The sequence below is a fragment of the Dromiciops gliroides genome, chromosome 2, assembly GCF_019393635.1.
Source record: "Dromiciops gliroides isolate mDroGli1 chromosome 2, mDroGli1.pri, whole genome shotgun sequence".
NCBI classification, from domain to species: Eukaryota; Metazoa; Chordata; class Mammalia; order Microbiotheria; family Microbiotheriidae; genus Dromiciops; species Dromiciops gliroides.
The window spans coordinates 682,327,438-682,355,350 of record NC_057862.1 but is presented as its reverse complement, the minus strand read 5'-3'; the positions used below and the strand labels follow the sequence as shown (position 1 = coordinate 682,355,350).

Here is a 27,913-nt window from a genome sequence, read left to right as displayed (position 1 = left end):
CTAAAACTCCACCTTCAGTAAGACTCCCCACAATGCTAGTGCCTCTGTCACCTAGAAGATTGTGAGCTTCTCTACGGCAAGGAATGACTTTTGCCTTTCTTTGTATCCCCGACTTTTAGCACCATGTGCGGCCCATAGTAGGCACTTTACACATGTTTATTGACTGACCCGGGATTTTATTAATTTTTGACACTCCTCCACTGGCACAGATAGGCCACCTTGCATAACCCATAGCTTTGGAATGTTACTTGGGGCACCCAAAGGTTCAGTTAGTTGCCCATGGCCATTCAGCCTGTGTGTATCCGAACTGGATTTGAACTCCACTCCCTGGCTCAGAGGCTGCCACTCTCTCTGTGTTGCTCTAGATACTTAAATATTACTTTACAATCACTTTACATAATAATAGCTTGTGATCTTCACCATTGCCTTGTGAAGTTTGATAAGGGTACATTTTATCCCCTTTTGACTTAGGAAACTATCTGCCTTCTCAGAATGTCAGGTGGGGCTCCAAACCTCCATCTCCCCTGATTTGAGAGCTTTCTGTCACCATTCCATGCTGCCGCATGTCTCTAGGAAAGGGATGAAATATAGCAAGTGTTCCTAAGATGATGTAAATTATTCACTGAGAGAGTACCAGAACAAAAGTGGGCTGCTCTACCCCAGCCATAATAGCTGGATTTTCATCCTTTCCTTTACCTTCACCCCCATCCCCTCCCACCCCATCTTCACCTCTTCAGAGGTCACCTTTGGCTTCATTCTTAAAAATCAGCTGTTGGTTCACCTGACACTTGGTAGTTTAGAAACTTGAGTAAGCTCCTTCCCAGGTTTGACAGATCTTAGTTGGAGGGGGTGAGGGGGGCTCTGCCCCTATTTTCTACTAGCTTGGTAACAATGGCCCCAAAGCGCTGCATGCACAGGCTACTCCCCAGTGCTGGGATCCTTCTGCAGACCCAAAGGGTGTGCATCATGAGCACGAGTCCTGTTTCTGGTCTGGAAGATTGCTGTAATGTCATAGTGAAGGCCCCACCCCCATTTATTTTCTACTGCTTTGGTGGTTCTTAAATACCTTCAGGCGTGTAAAGAGTGTTTCCTGTTCTCATCGTATTTCATTGCTGGTGTTAATACGCACAAAGTTTATGAACTCTGGCTTTGGTAAAATAGGAGGAACCTGAAGGTTTGCATTATTGAACCATTTCCAATTGAATGCTGGGCAAAGCATTAATATCTTTTTGAGGTATTCAACTTTTTATAAGTAAACATGATCTTGAAACTTCTTTATTTTACTTATTACACAGGAGTCAAGGCAAATTGATTTAATGTAGCTATTAAGTGTAGCCTGGTATTGGTGAAGTTTGTTAGCATTATTTCAACAACTATTTATGGAACATGGCCTCTGAGGCCATGAATCTGGGAGCTAACAAAGACTAATTGACAAGAGAAGAAGAAAGTCTTCGTTAATATCCATATGCATTTTTCAACTTTTCACCCTCAGTAATTGAGGATTGGAGTGTGTTGCACACAATCTGTAAATGCATTTAAAAGGCACAGACAGTTGTCCCAAGTGATGCGGCTACTGGCTCAGCCAAAGAAGAATGTACTCTGGTCAGCTATATAATGAAGCCTCTCGAACTGTAATACATTAGCTTTGAAATGCAATCTACAGATTCCTTTCCGAAGATGAAGTGCTTACTCTGCATTCATAATTTAATTTATTATGCTCGAGCTAGACCCAGCTTTTAAAATGACCCGATCCCTGCTCACCAGCAGCTGCCCTTCTGGGGAAGGCTGCTCCATGTACATAGAGAATGTAAGGCAGGGCTAGGACCAACAAAATGAGAGGACAGAACATAGTCTGCCCTCATCTCCCTTACTCTCAAACTTGACATTTTTCTTTTCAAAAAAAATTTCTTTCTTAAAACTTTTATTGAAGTTTAAAAGTTAAAAAATGAACACATATCATATGCTACTATATTGTTTTCTCCATTACCAGGCATCTATTGAATGTTTCTTAAATACTTGTTGTAATTAATCCTTGCAGACTTGCCCAGGAAAAGGACATTATAAATACCCTAAGATTATCTGTTGTACAAGTTCATTCACTAGATGTCACAGATAGCACAATGGAGAGAGTTCTGAACTTGGAGTCAGGAAGACCGGTGTTCAGATCTGGCCTCCTACTAGCTGTGTGATCCTGGGCAAGTCACTGAACCTCTCTATGATTCTTTAAGATGATCCTTATCTGTAAAATGGGACTAATAATGAATGGTACCTACCTCTCAGAGATGTTGTGATGGTGAAAAGAGGTCATGTTTCTTAAGTGGTTTGCAAACCTTAAAGAACTATATAAATGCTGCTATTAAGTGAGCATTAAACAATTCATGTTATTGCCATCCTGGTTTTTGCAGTCGCTCAGTATGAACCTCTGATGTCCTCTATTCCACACAGATGTCCCATTAATGTTCTAGCCCTTTAGCTAAGTGTGGTGAATAAAAGTGTCATTCATTGCCTTCTTTGGTGTCTCAGTGTGGTATGGAAATCACCCTGGGCTCTTGAAGGCTCGGTCAGGGGTCAATGGGATCTCTGGCTTGCTCTGTCCTACCAGATTGGAAAGGATTCTCATAGGAGTCTTGCAATATAGACTGGCATCGTGGAACCAGCGTAGCTAGGTGTAATCATGTCACCTTGTGGTAAGCTCCCAAAGCAGCTAGGTGGCACAGTGAACTTAAATGTGGCCTCAGAAGCAAATTACTTACCTCTTTCTGCCTCAGCTTCGTTACCTATAAAATGGGGATGGTTTATTGTGAACTGTTGTGTACCTGAAATTGTTTTGTTTTGTTCAGTTGTTTTTCAGTCATGTCCACCTGTTTGCGGCTTTGTTGTCAGATACCGAAGTGGTTTGTCAATCCTTTCTCTAGCTCATTTCACAGATTAGGAAACTGAGGCAAACAAGATGAAGTGACTTGACAAGGCACACACCGCCAGTGTCCAAGGCCAGATTTGAATTTAGGAAGATGAGTCTTCCTGACTTCTGGTCCTGCACTTTATCCATTGCAGTGCCACCTAGCTGCCCCAACTGGAAAAGCTAGCCCTTATTCCCAGGGAATCTTTGTTTTGCACGCTACATTTCAGGAAGCTCATTTACCCAGCTGTGGAAGACTTGCTTGCAAAAACTACTTCCTCTCATGGAAGTTTGAAATTGAAATGCTACTAGTGTTTTTAGATAAATACTTTTAGAATCAAAAGAACAGCCTTCTCTTTGAAACGTGTTCTTTCTGTGTCCAAGCACTTTTCGCATGGATCACCCCTACATCCTAGAGCATGAAGTCAGCAAGCATGTCTTAAGTGCCTACTATGTGCTATCCTGATCCTGAGCACTGTGCCAAAGTGCCAGAGAAAGTTAAGAAACCAAAAGAAAAATTGTCCCTGACCTGAAGGAGCTAGCTCTTTTTTTTTTTTTTGAGCTAACACTTTTAAAAAACAAAACAAAACAAAAAAAAATTCTAATGTTCGATTTAGTTTATGTTCAATGTCATGGGGAGAATTTGAGCATGCCTGTTAAAACTGATTGCCCGTCAGAAATGTGGCTCATGATATTAATTAAATTGAACCATAAAATCAAACTGGGAATGAAAAACTAGGGAAAACAGCATGGGTTAGGGCTCTATTGGCCTAGCTTTGGGGAAATTTATAAATGTGCTGGTTTCTTCTATGATTTGTGTCTGTTTTAGACCCATTTTCTTGAGTTGGTGGTCTACTGTATATTTTGTTTTATGAGAGATTCTTAGCTGCTAGACTTCATTTAATTAATGTATTTGTCAAAATTAGAAGCCCTAGGGAAACTGATGAATTTTAGACTAATCGAAGATATCTGACCCTGCTAAAAAGCTGCTTACTTCCCAAGCACTAAAACTGGCTCATCAAACTTTAAAACTAACATTTGGCCAAGTTGAGCCTCCCACTTCCAGTGACTCCAAAGATACTTTCTAGATCTCAAGGGCTGATAGAGAACATAAAGCTAAATTAAATATAACACTCAGAAACATACTTGTTCAGTCATGCACATCAGCCTTGCCCTTAGCTATTTGCCTGTGTACTTTAGAGCTAATAATTTATGACAGTCTAAAGCCAAAGAATGTTGACCCATTCAGTCCCAACTGCTTAGTTAGAGTAGAAGTCAGATTGGAAAATAGTTTGTGGAATAATAAATATAGCATTATGTGTGTGTGACTCATTTAAATGAGATTCTAAGCCAGCTCTCACTTTGGGCTCTGTTTTTGAACTATTTCTTTCCCTAGAGGAAGATTCCTCTTGGGCTCTGGTTGCCCCGTGAATCAGCTTTTACTAGGCTGGGTGGGTTTTTTGGTTTATGATAGATTTTTCTGCTGCACACACTAATCTGACTTGAACATGGGAGGAAGATGGAAACAGCCCAACTCTTAAACCTCAAGCCAGCAAATTGGGTTTGAAAGAGATTGTGTGGACTTCAGCAGATTGTTATTGTGGGTCTCAGTCTATACAGAACAGTTGTATAAAGCAAGTTGCTAAGACATCTGGTTTTAACCTAGAATTAACGTGGTTATTTCTGCATACTCCTCTTTATTTCATTCTCTTTAGAGGAGGGATGTAGAACTCTTTTTGTTTTGAGAACCACTGACTCAAATGAGGACTACATGAAGGAAAAAAGCAACTTAATTTCATTTGGGTGGTTTTTATTCTCTCTTTTGGGTAGTGAACTTATAGCACAAAAAGGGAAAAACACCTTTTTTATTGAAGAAAAGGAACAAAGGGGAGGAAAAAATTAAGAAAGAAAAAAACAACTGGAGAGAGGCCAAAAGATGCACATAAAAAGAGAGGAAGAGAGAGAAAGGAAGGAAAGACAGACTGATGGTCAGGAGGTTCTGGAACAGACCAACCTGCTGACTTTGTCCCGAGGGGAATCAGCTCCCCCCACCCCCTGTATTGACTTTCCTCTTCATGCTTGAGAGTTTCTGCCCTCCTGTTGACTGATTTTCCCGCCCCTACTTCTCCCAGGATTTGGCTTGACCACCTCTGAACAGACATTGGTCTAGTCTTACTTTGTCTTACTACTCCAACTATGGCACAGCCATCCATAGAATTTGGAAGTTTCTCATCTGGCCCTTCCTGTTTCCCTTTATCACCCTTTTCTGACCAGCTGATATCTTGTCCTCTGGCTGTCTTCTGACTGCCCGTTTTTGAAGAGGATGCTTGTTCTAACGCAGCTCTTCTTTAAATCTGCGTACACTGCCACTAACCCTCATGACTCCATCATCTTATATTTTATATATTATATATGTTTTTATATATTTTATATGTTACAGTTAGTTGTGTACATAGACTAGCAGACTCCACACTCTACTTTTTTCCCAGAAGGACAAATGGTAAGCTCTTTTAGGACAGAGAAGATTTGGTTTTTGTGTCCCTTGTATCTGGCATAGTACCTTGCATGTAATAGGCACTTCATAGGTGTTTATTTGAATATCTGAGCTTTCAGGATAAAATCAGGTCATGGGGAGATTCTCCACCCTCTATTTGGTATTTATACATGCTTTCAGTCATCTGGAGATAGTTGTTTGATTGACAATATAGGTTTGTACATACATCTCCTGTTTTCTCCACCATTCCTACTCATTGCTTTTTCTCCACTTCCTTTCCCAGCTGGAAGGCAAACCAGCCCCACATTCAGAGAATAGAGCCCCAAGCACCCACCCCCACTGTGACCCTCTGGCCCATTCCCCCCTTTCTAAGAGTCATAGGTCTAAGCACCTTCCTCACTCCTCCCCTCTCTCATCCTCTCCTCCCCAACATAGTCCTTCACGGGTTCTGATTAGATGAACATGGAGTTATTGATCACAGTCTTCTTTGGTAACATGGGGGCCCACATGCCCTTGTGCCACACCCTTCAGGATCTTTGGGTCTTGCCAGCTACCCTGCTGCTAGACTTTAGGGACAATCAAGCTTTTCCATCTGTCTTGCAGCTAAACTTGTGTCTAGTGCCCTAATTAGAATAGGAGCTGCTGGAACATTTCTATCTCTGTCCCCAGCAATTAGCCCAAATTGTGGTTGGCATATAGTAAGTGCTTAATAAAGGTCTAATCATTCATTTCTGCCACCTTGGTGACACAGTGAATAGAGTGCCCATCCTGGAGTCATCTTCTGGAATTCAAATCAGACACATCCTAGCTGTGTGACCCTGGGCAAGTCACTTTACGCCATTTGCCTCAGTTTCTTCATCTGTAAAATGAAATGAGCTGGAGAAGGAAATGTCAAATCACTCCAGTATCTTTGCCATGGAAACCCCAAATGGGGTTATGAAGGGAAACAAGTGAACAATAAAAAGTCATTCGTTTAGGTGTTTCCTGACACCAGGCTCTCCTCCTGTATCTTTTGTTCTAGCTCTTGCACAGGTTTGGTTAGCTGATCCCCATTCTGGTGCAGATGGATTTTGTTCATGAGGGATGACACTGGCTAGCTAACAAAATGTGTTCTTTACAGGTGGTTGCTGTGTATGGAACTTTATCAGACTTGCTTTCTGTGGCCAGCAATAAACTTGGAATCAAAGCAACAAGTGTGTATAACGGAAAAGGTGGATTGATCGATGACATTGCTTTGATCAGGTAATTGTTGTCAATAAAATTAAATTTTATTATGCTACCAATTCACAATTTGTCCTTTCTAATTAGCTGATTCCTTCTGTACCGACAACCCCTTAAAGAATACTCTAAACCAAAACTTCTCAAACTGTGGGTCATGACCCCATATGGTGTTGAGTAACTGCATGTGAGGGTCATGAAAAATTTGGCAACAGTAAAAGGTTATGCATACCTATTTTATAGACCTGTGTACCTGGGGTTGTGTAAAAATGTCTCAGGCTCAAAGGGGTAGCGAGTGGAAAAAGTTTAAGAAGGCCTGCTCTAAACCATGCATGTGGACCCTGCCATAGAAGGACCTTTGTGACTGTTAAGGCTACTTTTTTTTTGGGGGGGGGGGTGGCCAGGGGGTGTTCTCCTAAAGAAACGAAAATGAGAATGCCTTTTTGGTAGTCCAGTGAACATTGTTACAGATGAATTAAATCATTTGGATTTTTCTGGAAGGTTAGTTGTTTTCTTTACTGCCATAAACATATTATTTGGCAAATAACTTGTCTCTCCTGTTAGAACATAAGCTCTTTGCAAGTAGGGATTGTTTTTTTGATTTTTTTTTTTTTGTATTTGTATCTACGTCACCTCATACTATGCCATAGGAGGCACTTAATGAATACTCAGTGATTGCTTTACAGTTCATTGGTACAAAGTCAGCATTGGGGTGAAAATGTCATCACTCTGGGGGCAGCTAGATGGCGCAGTGGATAAAGCACTGGCCCTGGATTCAGGAGGACCTGAGTTCAAATCCAGCCTCAGACACTTGACACTTACTAGCTGTGTGACTCTGGGCAAGTCACTTAATCCCCATTGCCCCACCCAAAAACAAACAAACAAACAAACAAAAAATGTCATCACTCTGCTCTCTGCATGTGATCTGGGGGAGTGGGAAGAGCATGAGATTTAGGGTCATGGCAGAGAAGGAGTTGGAGACTAGACGGCTCTAAGTGCCTGGATCCCTTTAAGTTCTAAGGCCCTGAGACCTTGGCTCAAGTGCTGGCCAAACTCTTGGGTGACTTTGGCTCTCATTTTTAGGAGATTCTGGGGTGTCCTGGGGCTCAACACAGGGAATTTAGTATCATTCCAAAAACAGGACCCCTTAATGGAAGTAGAGGCTCTTGCAGAACAGAAAGTCCCAACTGAGCCCTTCTGCATAGGAAAACTGCTAACTCTAGACTTCACAAGTAGCATAGTGTCCTCTCAATGATAGGCACCAATGGAAGGGGGCATCCACAAAGGGCCTCTCAAGCTGTGGTGATGCCCATGGCACCCACCTTTGAGGCAAGTGGACTTAGGAGACTAGCAACAGGCAGAGGGGCAGTAGTTTTGTCTTAGTGCTTTTTTTTTCTTAGGGATCTTTCATTAACTTGTGGCTTGGGTAGTTCATGAATACATATATATGTGACTCACATACACACATACATATATGTGCAAGCAGACATGCATATACACACACATGGAAAAATTATCCATGGATTAAAAATGAGATATGGAAAAAGTTAAGCGGTGACTATAATTTTAACCATGTCCTTAGAATGCATTGATACCTTTTGAAGTTAATGAAATTTACATTCAAATGGAAGGTTCTATTTGTAGCTCAACAGATGGCAAAATTCCAACAAAGTATTACAATTTGGGACAATTTGACCACTCGTATAAGTGAGACTGAGAACTATCTAACACATGGGTTCCTTCCTTGGACCCATGAACTTTTTTATAAAACATATTTTTAAACTCCACTTCAGTAGAATTGGTTTTCCTTGTAATGCTATCTATTTAATGCATTTAAAACATTCTTCTGAGAATGGGGTCCATAGGCTTCATCAAATTGTCAGAGGGGCCAGGACCCAAAAAAGGCAAAGAGACCCCTGCCCTAACAACAGAACCAATTAATTACCAGAACTTTAGAACTAGGCTGAACTAAATCGTACTGACAGGATCTTTTTCCCCCCCAGAGATGACGATGTTCTCTTTGTATGTGAAGGGGAACCATTTATTGGTAAGTGACCTAAAAGCTAAACTCTCTTTTGATAAAATGTTGATAAAATAAAATGAAAGATGAAATACAGATATTGGGCTACATTGGACATTGTAAAGGATTGTGGTAGGCCTTCTGTACTGGGGTCAGCATTCTGACTTGGCACCCTATTTCATACCAAAGAGATGGTCCGTTTTTGTTGGGAATGACTCTTTTATGTGTTTAAAAATTCGGGGAACAGGCCTAGATATTAGAAATGACGTTATTCTGTTTTTAGGAAGTTAAACTTTCTCTTCGGATTTTCTTTGGCAGTGATAGTACAGATGTCTCTTTAACTACACATTTTATGTTTTGCATGACTGCACATGTATAACCTATATCAAATTGCTTGCCTTCTCAGTGAGCGGGGAGAGGAGGGAGGAAGGGAGAGGATTTGGAACACAAAATTTCAAAAGAAAGATGTTAAAATTGTTTTCATGTGTAATTGGGGGAAACTAAAATATTAAATTTTTTTTAAAGCCACACTTTCAATATTTCTATGTATGAGTTTTCTCTTTAACAGAAGAGTCAATGGCAAAAAACATCTGTTGGAAAAAAAATGTTTCTTAAGTTCAAAAGAAACAGAATTTTTCTGTTGAGCAAACATTTTAAGGCCGGAATAAGACATTATTTCAGTAAAACTCAGGCTTGTTTCATTGTGAGCAGTTACGGCTAAGACAGTAATTGAATGGGTCACTTTAAAGCAGGGAGCATTTGGGGGCAGGGCCGGCCATGGATAGGGTACCTCTGATGTGAGCTGGGGGCCTCCAGAGTCAGGGAGGAGCTAGGAGTAAGTGTGAGGGGGCTGGCAGGGAGGAAAGCAAAAATAAGTTTGGTCTTTTTCAAAATTTTGCCTTGAATTGGCTCTGCCTTGGGGAAAGAAGGAACGAATTCCCCTTGGTTTCTCCTATTCTTAGCATAGTTTTGAAAACCATTGCAGATTATAAAATCTTTTGCAGGGCAGCTCACAGACTTCATTATGCTTCTAACATTGTTTCTATGGGAAGGTTCATTCCTCATTCCAGCGATAATAACTACAGCTTTCGGATACCCAGACAGCTTACAAATTAGGAACTCCTTGTGCCCCAACTCTGCTCCCCTTTCTTTGTGTCTTTGGAAAGTCAAACCCTTGCTTCTTTTATCTCCAAAGTAGGGACGATTATGGCATTCTGTCTGTGGTCCAGAGCTGAGGGTAATTAGGGCCCATCCTTAAGGAACTACTGAATTCCATGGGGAATCACCAGACAAGTCCAGGGTCATGCTGTCTTCTTTCTCCTCTCTGCAGATCCTCAGACAGACAGGAAACTACCTGAAGGGCCAACCGGAGCTCACACCGACTGGCTAACTCTCAATGTGGGGGGACGGTACTTTACAACCACACGGTAGGCATGCACCTTCCTAAGTCCTTTGAAAAGGCAGTGGAGGACTTCCTCGGGTTCCTTGAATCCCCATTACTGACTGCCCCCCCAATCCTTCCAGTGCTCTGAATAAGCGGCAGCCTGAGACCACTTTATGAACTCTGGGAATGGGTGGACTACAAAGGGCCGTTATTTGGAATCCTTTGCTCTGTCCTGCTCTGGGGCCAAAGTGGAGGGGAACAACTTGTCCAAGGTCTCCCAAAGCAAAACCGAGCAAAGATTTCCTGTTGTTTGGGCCAGGGGGTGGGGGGGAGGAAGGTGGGGGTCTTCTCTGGCCTTTCTCCAAGAAGACATAAGAAGGGTGACAAAGGAGGTTTTTCTGTCATCACTGCATCAGTAGTTATGCTTCCCCTTAGTACAGGTAGAGAAGTGGCAGTGGCCTGGTCACTTGAGGGAGGGAGTGCAGCTGCTTCTCTGAAGTGGATGGGCTGTCCCGCCTTGGGTTGTGGTAGCCTTCTGGGAGGAGCGGGCCCAGGAAATGCCAGGTAGCACCTGCAGAAATGGCAGCTCCTTCAGTGGTGTTGTCTCTTGTGAGAGAACAGACTTGACTAAATAAGTTCCTTTATAAAGACAAAGGAGAAATCATACTTTCCCCCCTGAATTCTTTTAGGAGCACTTTAGTGAATAAAGAACCTGACAGTATGCTGGCCCACATGTTTAAGGACAAAGGTGAGTAGGACACAGCTTTCCCAGACTTTGTGGTATCTCTTGGTGTGATGGCTTACTTAGAACACTGCTATTCTTTGCCTTTTCATGATTAAAAAGTCATGGTACAATACATGTTATTTTCAAAAATGGTGATTTTTTTTGTCTTAATGGGGCCACAGGTGCCTGGGGGAATAAACAAGATCACCGGGGAGCTTTCCTAATTGACCGCAGTCCTGAGTATTTTGAACCCATTTTGAACTACCTACGTCATGGCCAGCTCATTGTAAATGACGGCATTAATTTATTGGGTAAGTCTTTCAAGGGTTTAATTTCCTTTAAAATCCTCTTTGTGCTTTGTGCTTTTTTTTTTTTTTTCCCATCACAGTGGTAAAATTTCCTTTTATTTGAGAAGAGGATAGTGCTTGCCTGGGCTGTGCCCACAGAGTGCACACCCTGGCCCAGCCCAGGAAGCTGGAAGGGCCTGGAGATGGGCCCCAGGATGGTTTGTGGAGGCCCAGCTGGCCCAGCAGAGCTCCATGAAGGTGGCTGCTGGGGGTGAGCTGGGCCCCCTCTATCAAGACAGGCCATGCTCACACTAATGACAGGTATGGAGCCCTGAAGCATCACAGTCGTCTGTTGTTTTTTCACAGTCCTTCCTTCCATTAGACACCGTCCATTCTGCCTCCAAAGCAAAGCATTTGAAACTAGGATATCTGATTCCATTCTGCCCTAGAAAATAGCCCTCCACAGCTCTGAGGCACCATAATTTCATCCATGTGGATGAGTATTCCCTCCACTAACACAGATTGCAGCTCAGCCCCACCTGCCCATGCTGGGGCACTTTTGTCTGTGTTTGCCCATCAACCCTCTGTCCCAGAGGGTACATCCCCAACACCGGGAGCCTTCCTTCAGCTGAATACTGCTGGAGTATGGGGGCTCTTGTCCATCAGTGTGTCCTGGCTCCTCATTTTTTCTGGGCACACATTTCTCTCTCAACATCCCTTGTACTTTTTTCCCCGTGTAATTCCTCAAACACATTGAAACACCCGATATTCCCTAAGTGCCTTTGAGAGTTATAAAGAGTGTACCTTACGAGGTCTGAGCTGAAAGGACCGTCACCCCCTGAGGAGATCAGGCAGGCTCCACAGAGAACGTGGCTCTTCATTCATTGGGCTCTAAAAGATGGGTAAGAAATCAACAGGCACAGAGGGAGAGGGAGGACATTCAGGTAGAGTTAATAGCAAGAGCAGAGCCCCAGAACTAAGAAATGAAATGTTCAGCAAACAGTGCTGTAGTGGCTGTGTGAACAGTGGATAGAGCCCTGGGCCCAGAGTCAAGACAGGAGATCAAACCCAGCCTCAGAAACCTACTAGCTGTGTGACCCTGGCAAGTCGCTTCACTTCTGTCTGCCTCCATTTCTTCTTATGTAAAATGGGGGTGATAATAATGGCACCTACCTCAGAAGGTTGTTGTGAGAATCCAATGAGATAATGTTTATTAAGCACTTTGCAAACTTTAAAGTTCTAAGTGCTAGCTGCTGCTTCTGCTATTACTGGGGCAGGTAGGTGGTACTGCAAGAGATAGAGCACCAGCCCTGTAGTCAGATAGTTCAAATCTGGCCTCAGAAACTAGCTGTATGACCTTGGGCAAGTCACTTAACCATATTTGCCTCCATTACCTCATCTGTAAGATGAGGTGGAGAAGGAAATGGCAAACAATTCTAGTATCTTGGCCAAGACAACCCCAAATGGGGTCACAAAGAGCTGGACCCGACTGGCCAACAACACAAGCTGCTGCCGCTCTGCCTTCTCCCATGGTTTGGTTGGTGCCTAGAGTGGGCGCTGGGTGGCGTCTTAACACAAAGTAGGGTCCCACGAGGGTGTAGAGACCTTGGGAGATCAGGCACAAGAGCTTAAACTTGACACGGTTGTCCATAGAGAGGGGGAGCCAGGGGTCAGAAGGACCTAGGAATGGTTTGCAGCAGTGGGAAGAATCTTGGATTGAGAGCAGGAGCACTTGAATTCCTTGTCCTCTGTCTCTGTTCCTCTTGGCTCTGTGAAAGCTTTGGGCTTGGCCTCGTGCATGAGGCATTTACTGTTTGGGAGCCTTACTTTCATCATCTGTAAAATGTAAAGGTTGAACGAGATCATCACCCTTGTCCCTTCTAGCGGTAACGGGACCTTGTGCTAAATCCCAAGTTCCTGATGGCACAGGCTGAGGAAACTGGCGCAACCCCCATGAAGAAGGGGGAATGCTTGGCAAAAAGATCCTGTCAGCTGGTAGACGGAGTGGGGCCTCCAGGTAGCAAGCAATCCTAGAATTTTCATGAAAGGAACCTCTGGTGCCTTCTTATCCAACCCAGACTGGATAGGCGATCCCCTTTCCACCAGCCTCGATAAGAAGTGATCCAACCTCTGTTTTGAAAACCTCCCAAAGACCAACCCGTTACATGAATTTGCTCCAAGGAAAGTTTCCTTTTATGTTAAGCTGCAGTCTGACAGTTTACAGCCCCCTTCTCCAGTCCCATCACCCCCGGCCCATTTCTCCTGCGAAAGAAGAATGAGCTTGTCTCCTCCCTCTTCCATGACTTTGGAATAAAGGGCACTTTTTTTAAAAACAACACTTCATTCCCCTCCCCTGCTCCTTATCTTTTCCAGACTACAGACATTATTAAGTGATTACTTTGTGCAAGGCACTCTGCTAAGCGCTGAGGACACACGCATGCACATGTACATGCACAGGAGAGCACACACACACACACACGCACACAGGCAGTGCCTGCTTTCAAAGCGTTTACAATCTAATGGGTGAAGACAGCACTGCCAGGGAAGGTGGACAGAGAAGGCGGAGGTCAGTGCTAGTGGAGTTCTACAGTATATGTATTTGTAAAATTTAAACTGACTGAATGTCTTATATAAACACATGCTGGTCTCATTAGACAGATCCCAACCCTCTGACCTTATGAGAATTATTTTTCTGTGTGTCTTAAAAATTCCGTTTTTAAGCACTTTTCACCACTTTCTATAGAAGCATTTCCTGATCTCCCAACTGCTGGTACATTCTCTCCCCAAACTACTTATGTAGAAGAGAAAATATTCGTTGGCTTCTCTGCATTTTAGAGGTGTCTGCCGGCAACAGTTTTAATTGATTTCACATTATTTTAAAGCCAAGCATTTCTAGCTCAGAGAGAGAACTATCCAAATAGCCATCGTCTCCCCGGCCCTCAGGCATCTCCTTACCCCAAATGGCAGCTGTAGGAACAGTGAATCAGGAAAGTGTCATAATATGGTACTAGTTGAGCCTAATGTTTCCTAAGAATAGTCACCTAATCTTCAACTAGAACTCCTCATTCCTTCCTTGACCACTCCCTTGAAAAGCTGAAAAGGCCAAAGGGCACTTCCCTTTGGAAGGCTGATCCCTGATCCCTGTGAGAAGGAGAAAGATGGGTGGTGCTGTGTTCTGGGAATGGGCTAAGTCCTGGGCATGCAAACATGAAGGGAAAGCACAATCCCTCCTCAAGAAAGGCGGCAAAGTAGTGGGAAATGTCCTGGGCCGAGCCTGGTTAGAAGGAGGCAGGGCTGGTCCAGCTCCTTGTCCAGGAGGCTCCAGCAAAGGAGTCCCCGTAGCAGGTTCTCTTTGTCCAGTTTGGTTCCCCTAAGGAAGACTCTGTCTTTGCCCCACTTCCCACCTTCCCGAGGACCTAGAAGGGGGTGCAGACTCGCTCCCCTGCCTGCACAGGATGCTCCCGTCACTCAAAGGAGACACTCCAAAGAGGTTGTCCTGCCTTCGCTCGAAAGCTTCCAGTGAGGGATGAACTCACTTCGGAGTAACTCAGATTGTTGGGGACTTCTCTCTTGCAATCAAGCCTAAATTTGTCTTGTTGACCTCACCCCTGGCACCTGGTTTTCTGCCCTCTGGCCAAGTACCCAGATGAGTGATTTGAAACAAAAAACCCCATGCAGATAGCATTCAGTGAGAGTCAAAACATGGCCTTCTTTGGTAAATAGACAACTCACTAGAGAAAGGTGTGGGAACCCGGCCAGGACCAGCTCCATTTGGAGAAGCATGGGCTCCTCTTTAGTCACGTGCCAGCAAAGTTTGGGAAATTGTTGCTTTTTACTAACAAAACTTCAGCGAAAAGCACAGAGATATTTCAGCAGATGGCATATCTTACTCTTTAGTCCTGCAAACCCAAATCCGCAGTTGTAGGGAAAAGAAAACATCGTCTTCCGCCCCCACCCCTGGAAGAGCGGCTGCTACCACATTTGACCACATTGGTGGAGGCCGGGAGGCTGGGAGGCCAGGAGGCCGGGAGCCTGCCTCTGACAGTGAGCCTCTGTACAGACAAGGCCACGTTGGAGGAGAATTGATTTAGAGTAGAAGGAACTGGAAGTCATCCATTTGGGAAACCAAGGTTGGCCTCTGGTCTCAGAGGCAGTAAATAGCAGGACCGGGATTCAGACCCAAATCCTCAGGCACCAAAGTCAGGGCTCCTTCCTCGCTGTCACGCTGCCTCCTGCTTAACCTTTCGCAGCCTCTTTTACCGTCCCAGGATGATTCAGATGAGATCGTATATGGACGGTGCTTTCTAGACTTTGAAAGGACCATGGAAATCTCAGCTATTTCTTTGGGCCAGTGCCCATGCCTATCGTCCCTGCTCCTGTGGAGGCTGAGGCTGGTGGTGGGTGGGACACGAGCTAGAACTTCTTGGGCATCCTTACTTAATCCAACCGCAGTGTGGGGAGCCCTAGGGAGAGAGGAGGCAGCCAGGCTGCCCAAGCAAGGACTCGGGAATGCGCATTCTCCCTCCAGCCTGCACAACATGGAGAGACCCAATTCAGAAACAAGAAATCTGTTATTCGTTTGAGAAGAAGAAAATGTTACCAGCTGCTTGTTGGACATTTCAAACGGAACTCATTCTCCCTCTCCCTAAACTCTCTACTCTTCCTAGTCACCCACCAGCCTCCAAGCCTAAGTGTCACCTCCAATTGGTTACCTCAGCCTTTTGATTTCACCTTTGGAATGTGTCTCATTTGCCCTGGTGCTCACCCTCATTCTATCAGGCCCAAACCTCTGCAGTGACTGCTGCTCGGTCTGCCGGCCACACACTCCAGCTTCCACTTGGGCTGAGGAAGATGCCACATCCTCCTCTCTTCTGGATGAGGAGAGCATTTTCCACCATGAATTCTTTGGAATTGTCTTGGATCACAGCTCTCTAGGAGCAGATAGAAAGCGGCCCTTCCGACGTACTCTGTGCCTCCTTCACATGGTCTTCCATGCTATTCCTCATTATCCTGCATAGAACTTGTTTAGACATGGTTGTTTGCACATTGGCTCCCCGATTAGCTTGTGAGCCTTTCTTTATCTTCTCAGCACTTAGCACAAAGAGATCACAAAAAAGGGAAAAGAACCCACATGTATAAAAATATTTATAGCTGCTGTCTTTGTGGTGGCAAAGCATTGGAAATCGAGGGGATGCCCATCCACTGGGGAATGGCTGAACAAGTTGTGGCCTTTGAATGTGATGGAATACTATTGTGCTGTAAGAAATGATGAGCAGGAGGAGTTCAGAGAAACCTGGAAGGACTTGCATGAACTGATGCTGACTGAGATGGACAGAACCAGGAGAACATTGTACACAGTAACAGCAACATTGTGTGATGATCAACTGTGATAGACTTGGCTCTTCTCAGCAGTGCAGTGATCCAAGACAATTCCAAAGGATTCATGGTGGAAAATGCTCTCCTCATCCAGAAAAAAAGAGTTGTAGATTCTGAATGCAGATTGAACCATACTATTTCTACTTTTTTGTTGTTGTTTTTTTTTCTTTTTTGAAGTTTTTCCCTTTTGTTTTGATTCTTTTACAACATGACTAATGCAGAAATACGTTTAATGTGATTGTACACATATAACCCATATCAGATTGCTTTCTGGCTTGGAGAGGGGGGAGGGAAGGGAAGGAGGGACAAAAATTTGGAACTCAATATCTTATAAAAATAAATGTTGAAAACTGTCTTTACATGTAACTGGAAAATAATAAAATACTTTTATAATTTAAAAAAGTATATAAACTAGGAAAAGCAAAGTTTACTGTTTCTAAAGAAGAAATGTTGGGAGGCAGGGGGATTTACTGAGGGGAAAAAATATTAAAGGCCTGTTGTGGCCTGGGTTCTTCAACTATTTCCATCACAACTCCTTTTATTATTCCATATCAATTTAGAAATGTAATCATTATAACCAAGTAAATATGGTCACTTATCAAAAAAAAAATGAGAGGAAAGAAAGTGGATGCAGGGACTGTGGATGGCTTTGCTTTAAAAGAGAGGAGAAATTTAGCATAATATGTAGTGGGGAGGGAAGGATCAAGTGAGTTTTTTTAATGTGGGAGAGAGATGGGCGTATTTCTAGGCAGCAAGGAAGCAGCCAGTGGGTGGGGAGAGATTGAAGATTAGCCAGAGTGGAGATGTCAGAGGGGAAATCTGCTGGAGAAGACAGGATGCAGTGGGATTGCAAAGGCACGAAGAGGCATCTGACTTGGCAGGAAGATGACCCAGCCCTTCTTGTGAGATGGCGGCTGTGAGAGGAGACAGTGGAGAAAGCCGATTCCCATACAGTACTCACTGACTCGATGACTGCATAGGAAGGGTCACAGTTCTCCAGTTCATTCAGATGCTATGACAAGGGGTTGTTAAATAAGGAAATAGACCTACTAAATAATTTCTAAGAGAGTCACATAATTTGTATCAATCTCAGAAAAGCAGATGATAAAGCGTCATGCGTTTGCCCTTGGAGAGCTGTCGTGATTTGAATCAGTCATACTGTCATCTCAAAAATGTGTAAGAGGAGGAGAAACTTTACAAACCTTATTCATCTCCATTCCATTTTAAAAGTGAATGGAGTTTTATGATTTTATGTGAATTGAATGATTTTCTCAGAATCCCTGTCAAGCAATGGATGTAATTCTACCCATATTTGTTAAGGAGGATTTCTTTCCCCTGCCTTAATAGTTACAAAAATGATCAAAAATATGTTTGAACTACACACGTATTTAAATCCAGTCTAGTAGTCATTTAGCAAAGGTTCCTTCTGTCTTGGTGAGTATTTCATTTTGAGGATAACATGGAACATCACTAATTTCTCCATGTTGAATTTCCTTGCTGGATGTTATCTCCTTTAACAAATCCTGCATTAAATGATGAAGGATCAAAAATAAATGGAGATGGGGCAGCTAGGTGGCACAGTGGATAGAGCACCGGCCCTAGAGTCAGGAGGACCTGAGTTCAAATCTGGCCTCAGACACTTAACACTTACTAGCTGTGTGACCCTGGGCAAGTCACTTAACCCCAACTGCCTCACTAAAAAAATATATATATAAGTAAATAAATGAATGAATGAATGAATGAATGAATGAATGAATGAATGAATGAATGAATGGAGAGGGGCAGCGAGGTGGCTTAGTGGATAGAGCACCGGCCCTGGAGTCAAGTGGACCTGAGTTCAAATTCGGTCTCAGACACTTAACACTAGCTGTGTGACCCTAGGCAAGTCACTTACCCCCAATTGCCTCACCAAAATAAATGGAGAGGGGCAGCGAGGTGGTGCAGTGGATAAAGCACTGGCCCTGAATTCCAGAGTACCTGAGTTCAAATCTGGCCTCATACACTTGACACTTACTAGCTGTGTGACCCTGGGCAAGTCACTTAACCCTCATTGCCTCACTGAATGAATGAATGAATGAATGAATGAATGAATGAATGAATGAATGAAGAACACTACTTTTTGTTTTTATGGACCAATTTTTTTGTTGTTGTTTTGGTAGGCGTATTAGAAGAAGCCAGATTCTTTGGTATTGACTCACTGATTGAACATCTTGAAGTGGCAATAAAGGTACTTTTTAATATTCACTGATGTTAGTATTTAGAACACCCTGACAGGATCATACCTAGCTCAAAAAATACTGACATATTCATATGTTCTTTCTAAAGAATTCTCAACCACCAGAAGACCATTCTCCAATCTCTCGAAAGGAGTTTGTGCGGTTTCTGCTAGCCACACCAACCAAGTCAGAATTGCGTTGCCAGGTATTCAAGACATCTTTTTCCATCTGCCATTTGCTCCAGTTAGCAAAGCGATTAGTCACTCAAGAGAATGTTTTTAGAAAACATTTGTATTAAGCCTTGCATATTGTTTTTCCTTTGTTCTTGTTTAATTTCCTTTGGCATGGAGGTTAACAATCTTAGACACATCAGCGTTTTAATCCTAAACAGTGGTTCCCTTTTTTTTCTTTTTATAAAAATGCTTGAATTGCTAAAGAATGCAATTTTCTCATCAGTGCAAAATACCCCAATGAAGAGCAGTCCCCCAGCTGTTGATTGAGGTTGCTTGGGTCGCCTATTGCATGACGATTCTTTTTTTGTCCTAACATTGGGGCAGACCCATGAGGTTCTTTTTTGTTACCAACCTTTTTTGCCATACGCTGAATTGACAAAATATTCAAACCCTCTTCCTGTTTTAACTCAAAAGCTTTTACTCTTCTTTAAGAACATGGAAGAGACCATTTCTATTCTAATATGTTATGAGAGCTGCTACTTTTTGTCATAGTGCAATGTTTTGTTCCTCGGAGGCAGGGTGGCCTGGTGTCTGTGTGAGGTATTGGTGGCTTCCAAGTGCAGAGCTTGATGCAAGTGCAATGGGACACTCGGCATCACTAGGGAGAGCTTATTTCTTGCTTCTTTCAGGGTCTGAACTTCAGTGGGGCTGATCTTTCCCGATTGGACCTGCGATACATAAATTTTAAAATGGCTAATTTAAGTCGCTGCAACCTCGCACACGCTAATCTCTGCTGCGCAAACCTTGAGCGGGCGGATCTCTCCGGATCCGTGCTTGACGTAAGAACCGTTTCACTCATTGAAAGTGGGGTTGGAGACGTTTTCCCTGTCTGTCTTCCAGGTGTGGAGCTTTCTCTCCTCATCTCCCTCCTCACTCCCCTGGCTTCCTTCAAGGCTTAGTTAGCTAGAGTGTGTCTCTCCGCACCCACCCCCCCACCCACCCCACCCGCAGGCCTTTCCCAGGCCTCTATCTCCAGGCTCTCCGGACATAGCTTTTGGGTCCATAGTCCTTTATGTGTTGCCTCTCCCAGTAGACTTTGAGCTCCTCAAGAGTAAGATCTGTTTTGTGCTTTTTATTGTATCCTCAGTGCTTAAAACAGGGCTTGGCACATAATGAGTGCTTTAATAAGTCCTCACTGACTTGTTAGATCAGAATACCAAGGAGCAAGGCAACAGCAAACATTTATTAAGTGCCCCCTATGTATCAGGCACCAGAAATGTGAAGACAGAAATGCAGTCGTACCTGCCCTGCCAGAGGCGATCACATCTTTCATGTTGGATTGTTCTATGAAGGAAAGACTTAGAAAAATGGTGACCACTCATTGGTACCTGTGCTAACTATACACCTACCAAATGTAGTAACTCATAACTAGTAAGGGGAAAAATGGTGGCAATTGGACAAAGTTGCCACATCATCTGCCTTTTATTTATCAGGTTGTCATTTTATGTTCAATAGAAGGGTTGAATTGGAAGAAACTTTAGAGATAGTACAGTGCCAGCATTTTGGGGGTGAGAGATATATATGTCTGTATATGTGTATATAAATAAGGGCAAGGGGGCAGCTAGGTGGCACAGTGGATAGAGCACCGGCCCTGGAGTCAGGAGGACCTGAGTTCAAATCTGGCCTCAGACACTTAACACTTACTAGCTGTGTGACCCCGGGCAAGTCACTTAACCCCAATTGCCCCACAAAAAAAAAAAAAAAAGAGCAAGGGAGACATCCCCTGCCCTCTTGAGCTTACCCCTAAAGGAAGGAAGGGGGCAGAGATGTTCAGAGATGACCAAGAGGCCTAAGTGTGCAGCAAACTGAGGCCAAAGGTCACTCATCAGAACTAGAGGACCTCGGGGCTTCGAGATGCTCTTATCACCCCTGATTGTAGACAAGTTCATCAGTGAACCTGGGTGCAGCAGAGTCGTCTCCCGCTCTCCACTGCTGACGAGGTCCTAGCTCATCTTTCTACAACAGTAACTGCTATAGAACGCTTTTATCTAAGACCCTGTGTTTTTTATGCTGACCAGTTTGAGCATAAATGGTTACTGCTTGAAGAACACACCTGATATCCTCTGTGCTCCCTGAATCCAAGGCATGGTGGGCCGAGTGCATGAAACACTTGCTTCTCATCCGTGGGGTTCCAGTGCTTGTTCAGCAGCTCCTGGGTGGGCCTTTGGGCAGTTCCCTGAATGTCTCTGGCCTTGAGGCTCCAACCCTGGAAGGGGCCCGTTCTCATGATGCTTGTTCCACCCAAGCACAAAGGGGCTTGTAAGAGAACACTTTACAAACTGTAGATACATCAGGGAAATGTGTTGTGTTGATTCTTGGCACGAATCACTTTTCTTCTACCTGAGCCGTGATGTTCTCTTCTAATTTAAACTCCAGTCTTCCTATAATATGGACATTTCCCCTTTGTTTGACAGTGTGCAAACCTCCAGGGGGTGAAAATGCTTTGTTCTAATGCAGAAGGGGCATCTCTGAAATTATGTAACTTTGAAGATCCTTCAGGCCTTAAAGCCAACTTGGAAGGTGAGATTTTGTTTCCAAATACTCTTACCACAATGGAGGACACTGGACCTTTCCTGGGGAAGCCGCTGCTTACAGTTAAATCAAGAGAATGAAAATGGTCGATCATAGTCACACCTGGCATTTTCTAGCAGTGAGGTGGCTTAATGGATAGAGCTCTGGACCTGGAGTCAGGAAGATCTGAGTTCAGATTCAGTCTCAGACACTTCCTACCTGTGTTGAACCTAGATGAGTCACTTCACTTCTGTTTGCCTCAGTTCCCTCATCTGCAAAATGGGGGTGACAATAAATAGCACCTTCGTCCCAGGGTTGCTATGAGGATCAAATGAGATAAGAATTGTGAAGTGCTTAGCACAGTGCTTGGCACATAGTAGGTGCTTAATGACATATTAAGTGTTTCCTTCCTCCTTCCCTCTAAGCTCATCAGCAGGGAGGAATTCTATTCAACAAGGTTTTAGTTTTGGGTAGCTTCCCGTTTTAAAAACAAAATTTCATACTTTTCCATAAGAAAAGAATCTCTGTTGTTGCTGGACAAGTCACTTTTTGTTTCTGTATGTCTCCACATAAAAGTAATCACCCCTGAAAGTCACAAATAAAGAGGAAATGTATCATAATTACATTTCAGAAGTATTGTTCAGGCCTAATTGACAGGTATACTGCTTATTTTATGTTCCAAGCTCACAAATCTTCAGAAAGATTTTTTTATTAGCTTATTATCCAGATTAGCTGTTTTCAAGTTTGCTCCAGTAGTTCAAAAAACTGGAGCTTATCTATCATTTTAGTCTGGAATGTTAATAAAGTAGGATCCTTTGTGATTTCATATATTTTATCTTATGCATATAAAACCATTGATTTTCCTTGATTATTTAAGACTGTTAAGTTTGGCCTTTCATGCTTAGATAATTATTTGCATTTACCAAAATTCCACTATAATGTATAAAAGAGCTTTCTATCTTTTTGCCCACTCCCATTCGCAAATTGGCTAATCCCTGTGTGGTTTGGGGAGGTGGGAGTCCAGTGTAAAGAGAAACCATTCTCAAAATATCATCGATCTCTCTAGGTGCTAATTTGAAAGGTGTGGATATGGAAGGAAGTCAGATGACAGGGATCAACCTTCGAGTTGCTACATTAAAAAATGCAAAACTGAAGAACTGTAACCTTCGAGGAGCAACTCTAGCAGGGACAGACTTAGAGGTGAGTTGGCCATTAAATGTGTTACTGTCCAATGGCTGAACAAGAGACTTGGGGGCTATGTAGCCTCAAGTAATTTGCTGGCACAATTAGGAGAATTTTCATTTCAATTGTTTGGTCTTTTAGTAAAAAATAATACTGTTTGTTTTATATCACCTACATTTTATATCCTTTCCCTTTTCCCTTCCCAGAGAGACATCCCACATAGCAAAGGAAGAAAAGGGGAAGAAATTCAATAAAATTAACCCATTTGTTGAATAATCCTGATGCTACTTTTATCATTGTACTCCTATGGTCCTGCACCTCTGCAGAGGAGGAAGAACAATTCTGGATTTTTAAAACCTGTCTTACAAAGCAGATATTAGTTCTGGGATATACATGAAGATATAACTATAGAGATACACATATATATGTGTACATATTTACATATATTTATATGTGTGTGTGTGTATTACCCATTTGAAGGTGTTTCATGCTTTTTCTGGTTTTCTTTTAGGCCTTCATGTATGTGACCTGAACAGTAACTATAGGATTCCAAATTCTTTGAATTTTCTTAAGATTATTTCTACAAAAGGACCAAATTCTTTGAGCTCACTTAAAACATTTCAGTGACAGATGTGTTTAATATTAGATGCAGAATAGATCTTTGGCGATTCATTTTCATATCCAGACTTGACCCCAATGTCAAACTGACATTCTTACCTTTAATCAGCTATCCAAAAGCATCTAGGCTATGGCTTCTCCATTTGCATGTTAAGCTGACAGGAGTGTGAGCACCAGGATTCAGTGAGTATAGATACCAGCCCATTGTTACCAGGCCTGACCTGAACACAGAGAGGGACTGACTGCCAAGCTTGGTTTGACCTTTATGAGAGTCACTGTCATCCAAAAATTTACCAGATGGAAAATTTTAGTTTGTTAATTGTGCTAGACAGTAGATGATTTGAAGTTTAAGAAAGAGGCCCGGGCTCAGTGATAGGTTTTAATTGCAACATAGGCCTGCAGTTTTTATTTCGTTATTTGCCAGGAGTGTAGGATGCCCTGAGATGTCAGTGACCACAGAGCTAGAGTCCCCAGTCGTTTGATCTTGAAGACTGATCGGGTTGGTCATAGGGTGGCAGCCACTGGCATGTCTTCCTTTACAGTGTCAGGGTCTCTAAATTTGGATGGGGGAAAAATGTCATCTTCATTTCAATAGAATGAGTTTCCTTTGCAATCTTGTTTTACTTTATATATGTAAAAGCATTGATTTTCACCTAATGGATTAAGACTAATCATGACAAAAGAAATTGTTTAGAGGTTTACAATTAAATTAGAGTTTTTTACCATTTTGTTTTAAAGCACAACAGCCATGACCACCACCAGCCCCTTCCTCTCCCACCATTGTGGGTCCCTTTGATAAATAACCAAAGCCTTAGCCACAGTGGTTCACAGGAGCCACAGTCTGAAGTGTAGATTCCTCAGGCGGAACTCAAGTCTCCAGAGTTAATTTGGCTCTGGCAGGGTGGGCATCTTCCATTATAGTTGGCATTTGCTTCTCAGGACATGGAAAGGATAAGTGGAGTGAGAAGCAAAGCGGTGCACAAGCCCTGGTTTGAGCACACCCTTTGGTACCTCGGGTAGGTCATTAATCCCCGGGAGCACCTGCCTCAGTGTGCTTATTTGTGAAATGAGGATAATGACACTAGCTTGGACTACATCATGGGACTTTGTGAGCTGGAAGGTGTGATATGGAAGCTGCTCACTTTTTTGTGGTAACAGTAATGATAACAACTAAAGTTTCATCTATTTTCTTCAGATTTTTATTGAGTTTTGTTGTTACTTTGTAGAATTGTGATCTTTCGGGCTGTGACCTCCAGGAAGCCAACTTGAGAGGCTCCAATGTCAAGGGCGCCATCTTTGAAGAGATGCTGACTCCATTGCACATGTCCCAGAGTGTCAGATAAGAGGCCTCTTGGAGGGGCCACAGGCTAGGTGACTTATCCCAAACAAGAGAAGATGCGAAATGTTTTCCTTGTGACACATTTTTCTCCACCTACTCAGTAGTTTAGAAGAAATAACACTGTAAAAGAATTACAAAGCAGTTAGACAATAATGTATATTCTCAGTAGTGCCTAAGGGAAAAAAAATCTGACTTTTTTTTCCTCAAGTTGTAAAGAGGAAGCATTTACTTAATAGCTGAATGAAAATTAGATTATATTGCTGCCTTTCGAATGGGCTGGGAGACTTTGCCTGGCCTTAATAGTCAGGAATAGTAGATGATAGTACATTTGCTTTTAAATAGGCATGTTATGGAAACACCATCTTGGTTTGAAATTCATCGAGGGTTTTAATTTATGAAAAGCACAACATATGCAATTATTTATTGAATCTCTAGATGCAATATGGATATTTAAACTGTTCAAACTTTGTGCAATTAGGGGAAAAGTTATTGAGGTTACAGCTAGCTTTAGGGTTGCTACTGTTACTTTAATTGCCTGTATAAATTATCAGAATTGATGAATGTGGTGGAGCAGAGCTCCCCAAGCCTCTCTTTTCAGGTACATTTTCATAATGTTTATTTTTTTCGAGCAACACAGCAGCTAAACTAAAGAAATTCTCAGTTCTAACTGAGGAGGGGTGGGGTGGGGTAGTGGAATTTCACTACATATCTTTGAATTCAGGTGATGGGATGGAGTAGATGTCTTATCAAATGTGCCAGAACTGAGCTTCTCGTAAACTAGCTCAGAGTTCAGAAGGAAGGACTTCTTCACTCTCAGAGGGGAGAATAGCTATAGCTTCACCTTAACTGTGTATTCCTGGTTGAAAAGGATTTTTGCTCCAAGCAGGTTCCCCTCATCCCCAAAGCAGACAGATAATTGATTTGCACAGGCCCGGTTATCTCATACAGTCAAGCACAGGAATTTGCTTGTATAACCAAAAAAACTAAAAATAAAAAAATCAAGGTGCATCAATAATAGTCGTTAACTGCAGGTGCTGATCGGTCTAGGCAGTCACCACTCAGGAATGTGGTGAATCACATCCAAATACATTGCAATGAGTGTTGGGAAATAGGAACGAATAGCTGAGAGTTCCATTCTTGGGGGTCAACACAGTGAACTTGCAGTTCAGATTTTATAACGGGGACTCAAGGATTGAAACTGACGCTCTGATCACCTCCCCCCAAACTGGCAGCTGCTGATCCCCGATGTGAGGCCAGCCAGTCTGCACCTGTGGCTCTCCTTGGCAAAGATCTGGCCCATCCTGTTTGCAAGTGACTCCATGCCCTGATTCTAGCTCCCCCGAGACAGGCAGAGGGGCTGTTCTCAAGGCTCAGAGGGAAAGACTCCTCAGCCCTGGGCAGTAAGCTACTCAGCAGGTGTGCCTCTTTTTGGAGGAAGGACTCGGGCTCAATACTTATGTTGTCTGGTCTTTTCTACATATGCAAAGCTTTCCTTTCCAATGAGTGTGTGTATCAGGAGAGGGGAACCGGACCTCTAGCTAAGGGAAAGCAACTTCAAAAATGAATTATTTTCTTTGCTTTATCATTTTTAAGACAGAGAAGTAGAATATTGTATTGAAAGAGATCTATTTTCATAATCAGTATGTGTATAAATTATATTTAAATAATCCATTTCATTGTTGTATTATATTTTCAGTAACTAGAGAATGCATCATTCATTCATTTAAAGGTACCTCTGTAGACATGACTTAAAACTGCGGAAGACTGTTCAGAAACTGCAGATTTCAAGTCTAATGTAGAGTGTATTAATAAAAAAAGCAATCTGGAACATTGACAAGGAGGTTCTTTTCATCTTGCATTTGAATTGAAATTAAAAAAAAAAAACCTTGATGGTTTGTGTCTCTTGGGGTGTTTGCAGGGGGGGGGGGAGGGGTCACAGAAGCAGCTTTGTAAAAGACTTCCTCACGAAAGAGTGTTAGCAGGAAAGGAGGTGGGCTCATCACCAAACAGGAAGGAGAGCAGTCATTGGGCATTAGTAGCAGCAAGAGCCACGACCTCCCCTTCAGGTTGTTCCGTAGATCTTGATGGAGAGTCTGTGGAAGGGTGTGGATGAGAAAGGGTGAAGAGGGTCCTAGTTTGTGGGGATTGTGCAGCCCAGTCAGATCACAGATCCGGCAAAGCCAAAAGGAGCCCTGTATTAACATGGGGCCTTTGTTTTTCCAGCGTGAGATCGTGGCTGGCCCTGAAGACCTAGTGTGAGAGGCCTTTATTTGGTTTGACCAAAATATGCTACCAGCTACATCTGACTCACCAAAATGAATTACTTTATAGTCATCAGTTTTAAAAATCACCAGGCTAAGGTGGCCTAGAAATTGAAAGAACAATAAGATCCTCTGAGAGCAGCTGTTGACATACCCGGAGAGAGGTCACTTATTACCTGCTGGCTCTTGGCTGCTGCCGTACACCTCGGTCTTTTATGTGGAGGCCCTGGGCCATGTGGCACCTGCCACCTGCTGTTCTACAATTCTGACTACACTAAGACTTTACTTTAAAATGTGAAAACATTTTTAGCTCATGGCTAGACAGAAAGAGGTAGTGGGCCTGGAGGGCTGTCGCTTGCACCTCCTTGGCCATGTGCTAAAATGGTGACATCCAGTTAAAAGAAAGTTATTGCTTTTGCTTACTAGGAGAACAGTGAGCTCCAAATGGAATCCTAGAGGTTGGAAGGTTTAAGGTCAGAGCCTGTGGTCTCTATTGTACCCATCTGACATCAGTGGGTCTAGTAGATATTTCCTGGCTAAGCTTGGTATCACTCTTCACCCTCTCACTCCATAAAATAAACAAAGAAAAACAGAATCCTTTCGTCTGCTGAGGTTAATAGAAAGCCCTTCCCTGAACACCTCCTTTTCCCCTGTTACCTAGAGACGTCCCTGGGAAGGACAGCAAGCATTTATGATGTGGCTGCTCTGTTCCAGACCCTGCCCTAAGGGCTTCACAGATGGCATATTTGAGACTCATGACAACCCTGGGAGGTCGGTGCTATTGTCAACATTTTACAGTTGGCACAAGGAGGTCGTTACTTCCCTAGGGTCACACAGCTACTAAGTGTCTTCGGCCAGATCTGAACTCAGCTCTTCCTGACTCAGACCCAGTGCTTTAATCACTGTGCTCCATATGCTTGGAGCACAGTAGGGTTTGGAAAAGTGAAATAGATTGCTGCGTGTTCAGCCCCATGTCTCATTAATTCTTGCAGAGAGAGGAGTGAGCAGCCCGGAGGCTCCCCTGCCTTCTCTTTATTTATTTTAATTAAAATTTTCTTAATCAATGAAAATCTTCCTTCTTTCCCTCCCACACTACCCCTTATCAAGAAAGAAAGAAAAACAAAATAACCAAATTGCAAACTTGGCCTCAT

At 43.0% G+C, this 27,913-nt stretch overlaps 1 protein-coding gene across 2 annotated transcripts in view; it reads left to right on the top strand.

Moving 5' to 3' along the window:
• Nucleotides 1–26,351, top strand: part of KCTD9 (potassium channel tetramerization domain containing 9) — a 32,317-nt gene extending 5,966 nt beyond the window's left edge. For both annotated transcript variants that reach the window (XM_043979977.1, XM_043979976.1), the window contains 11 exons: nucleotides 6,514–6,635; nucleotides 8,615–8,658; nucleotides 9,962–10,058; nucleotides 10,705–10,763; nucleotides 10,922–11,050; nucleotides 18,562–18,629; nucleotides 18,728–18,823; nucleotides 19,481–19,630; nucleotides 21,266–21,371; nucleotides 22,429–22,562; nucleotides 24,389–26,351. In XM_043979977.1, coding sequence (XP_043835912.1) covers nucleotides 6,514–6,635; nucleotides 8,615–8,658; nucleotides 9,962–10,058; nucleotides 10,705–10,763; nucleotides 10,922–11,050; nucleotides 18,562–18,629; nucleotides 18,728–18,823; nucleotides 19,481–19,630; nucleotides 21,266–21,371; nucleotides 22,429–22,562; nucleotides 24,389–24,505 — 1,122 coding nt within the window. In that variant the 3' untranslated portion in view covers nucleotides 24,506–26,351. The remainder of the gene's footprint in view (nucleotides 1–6,513; nucleotides 6,636–8,614; nucleotides 8,659–9,961; nucleotides 10,059–10,704; nucleotides 10,764–10,921; nucleotides 11,051–18,561; nucleotides 18,630–18,727; nucleotides 18,824–19,480; nucleotides 19,631–21,265; nucleotides 21,372–22,428; nucleotides 22,563–24,388) is intronic.
• Nucleotides 26,352–27,913: the final 1,562 nt, after the last annotated feature.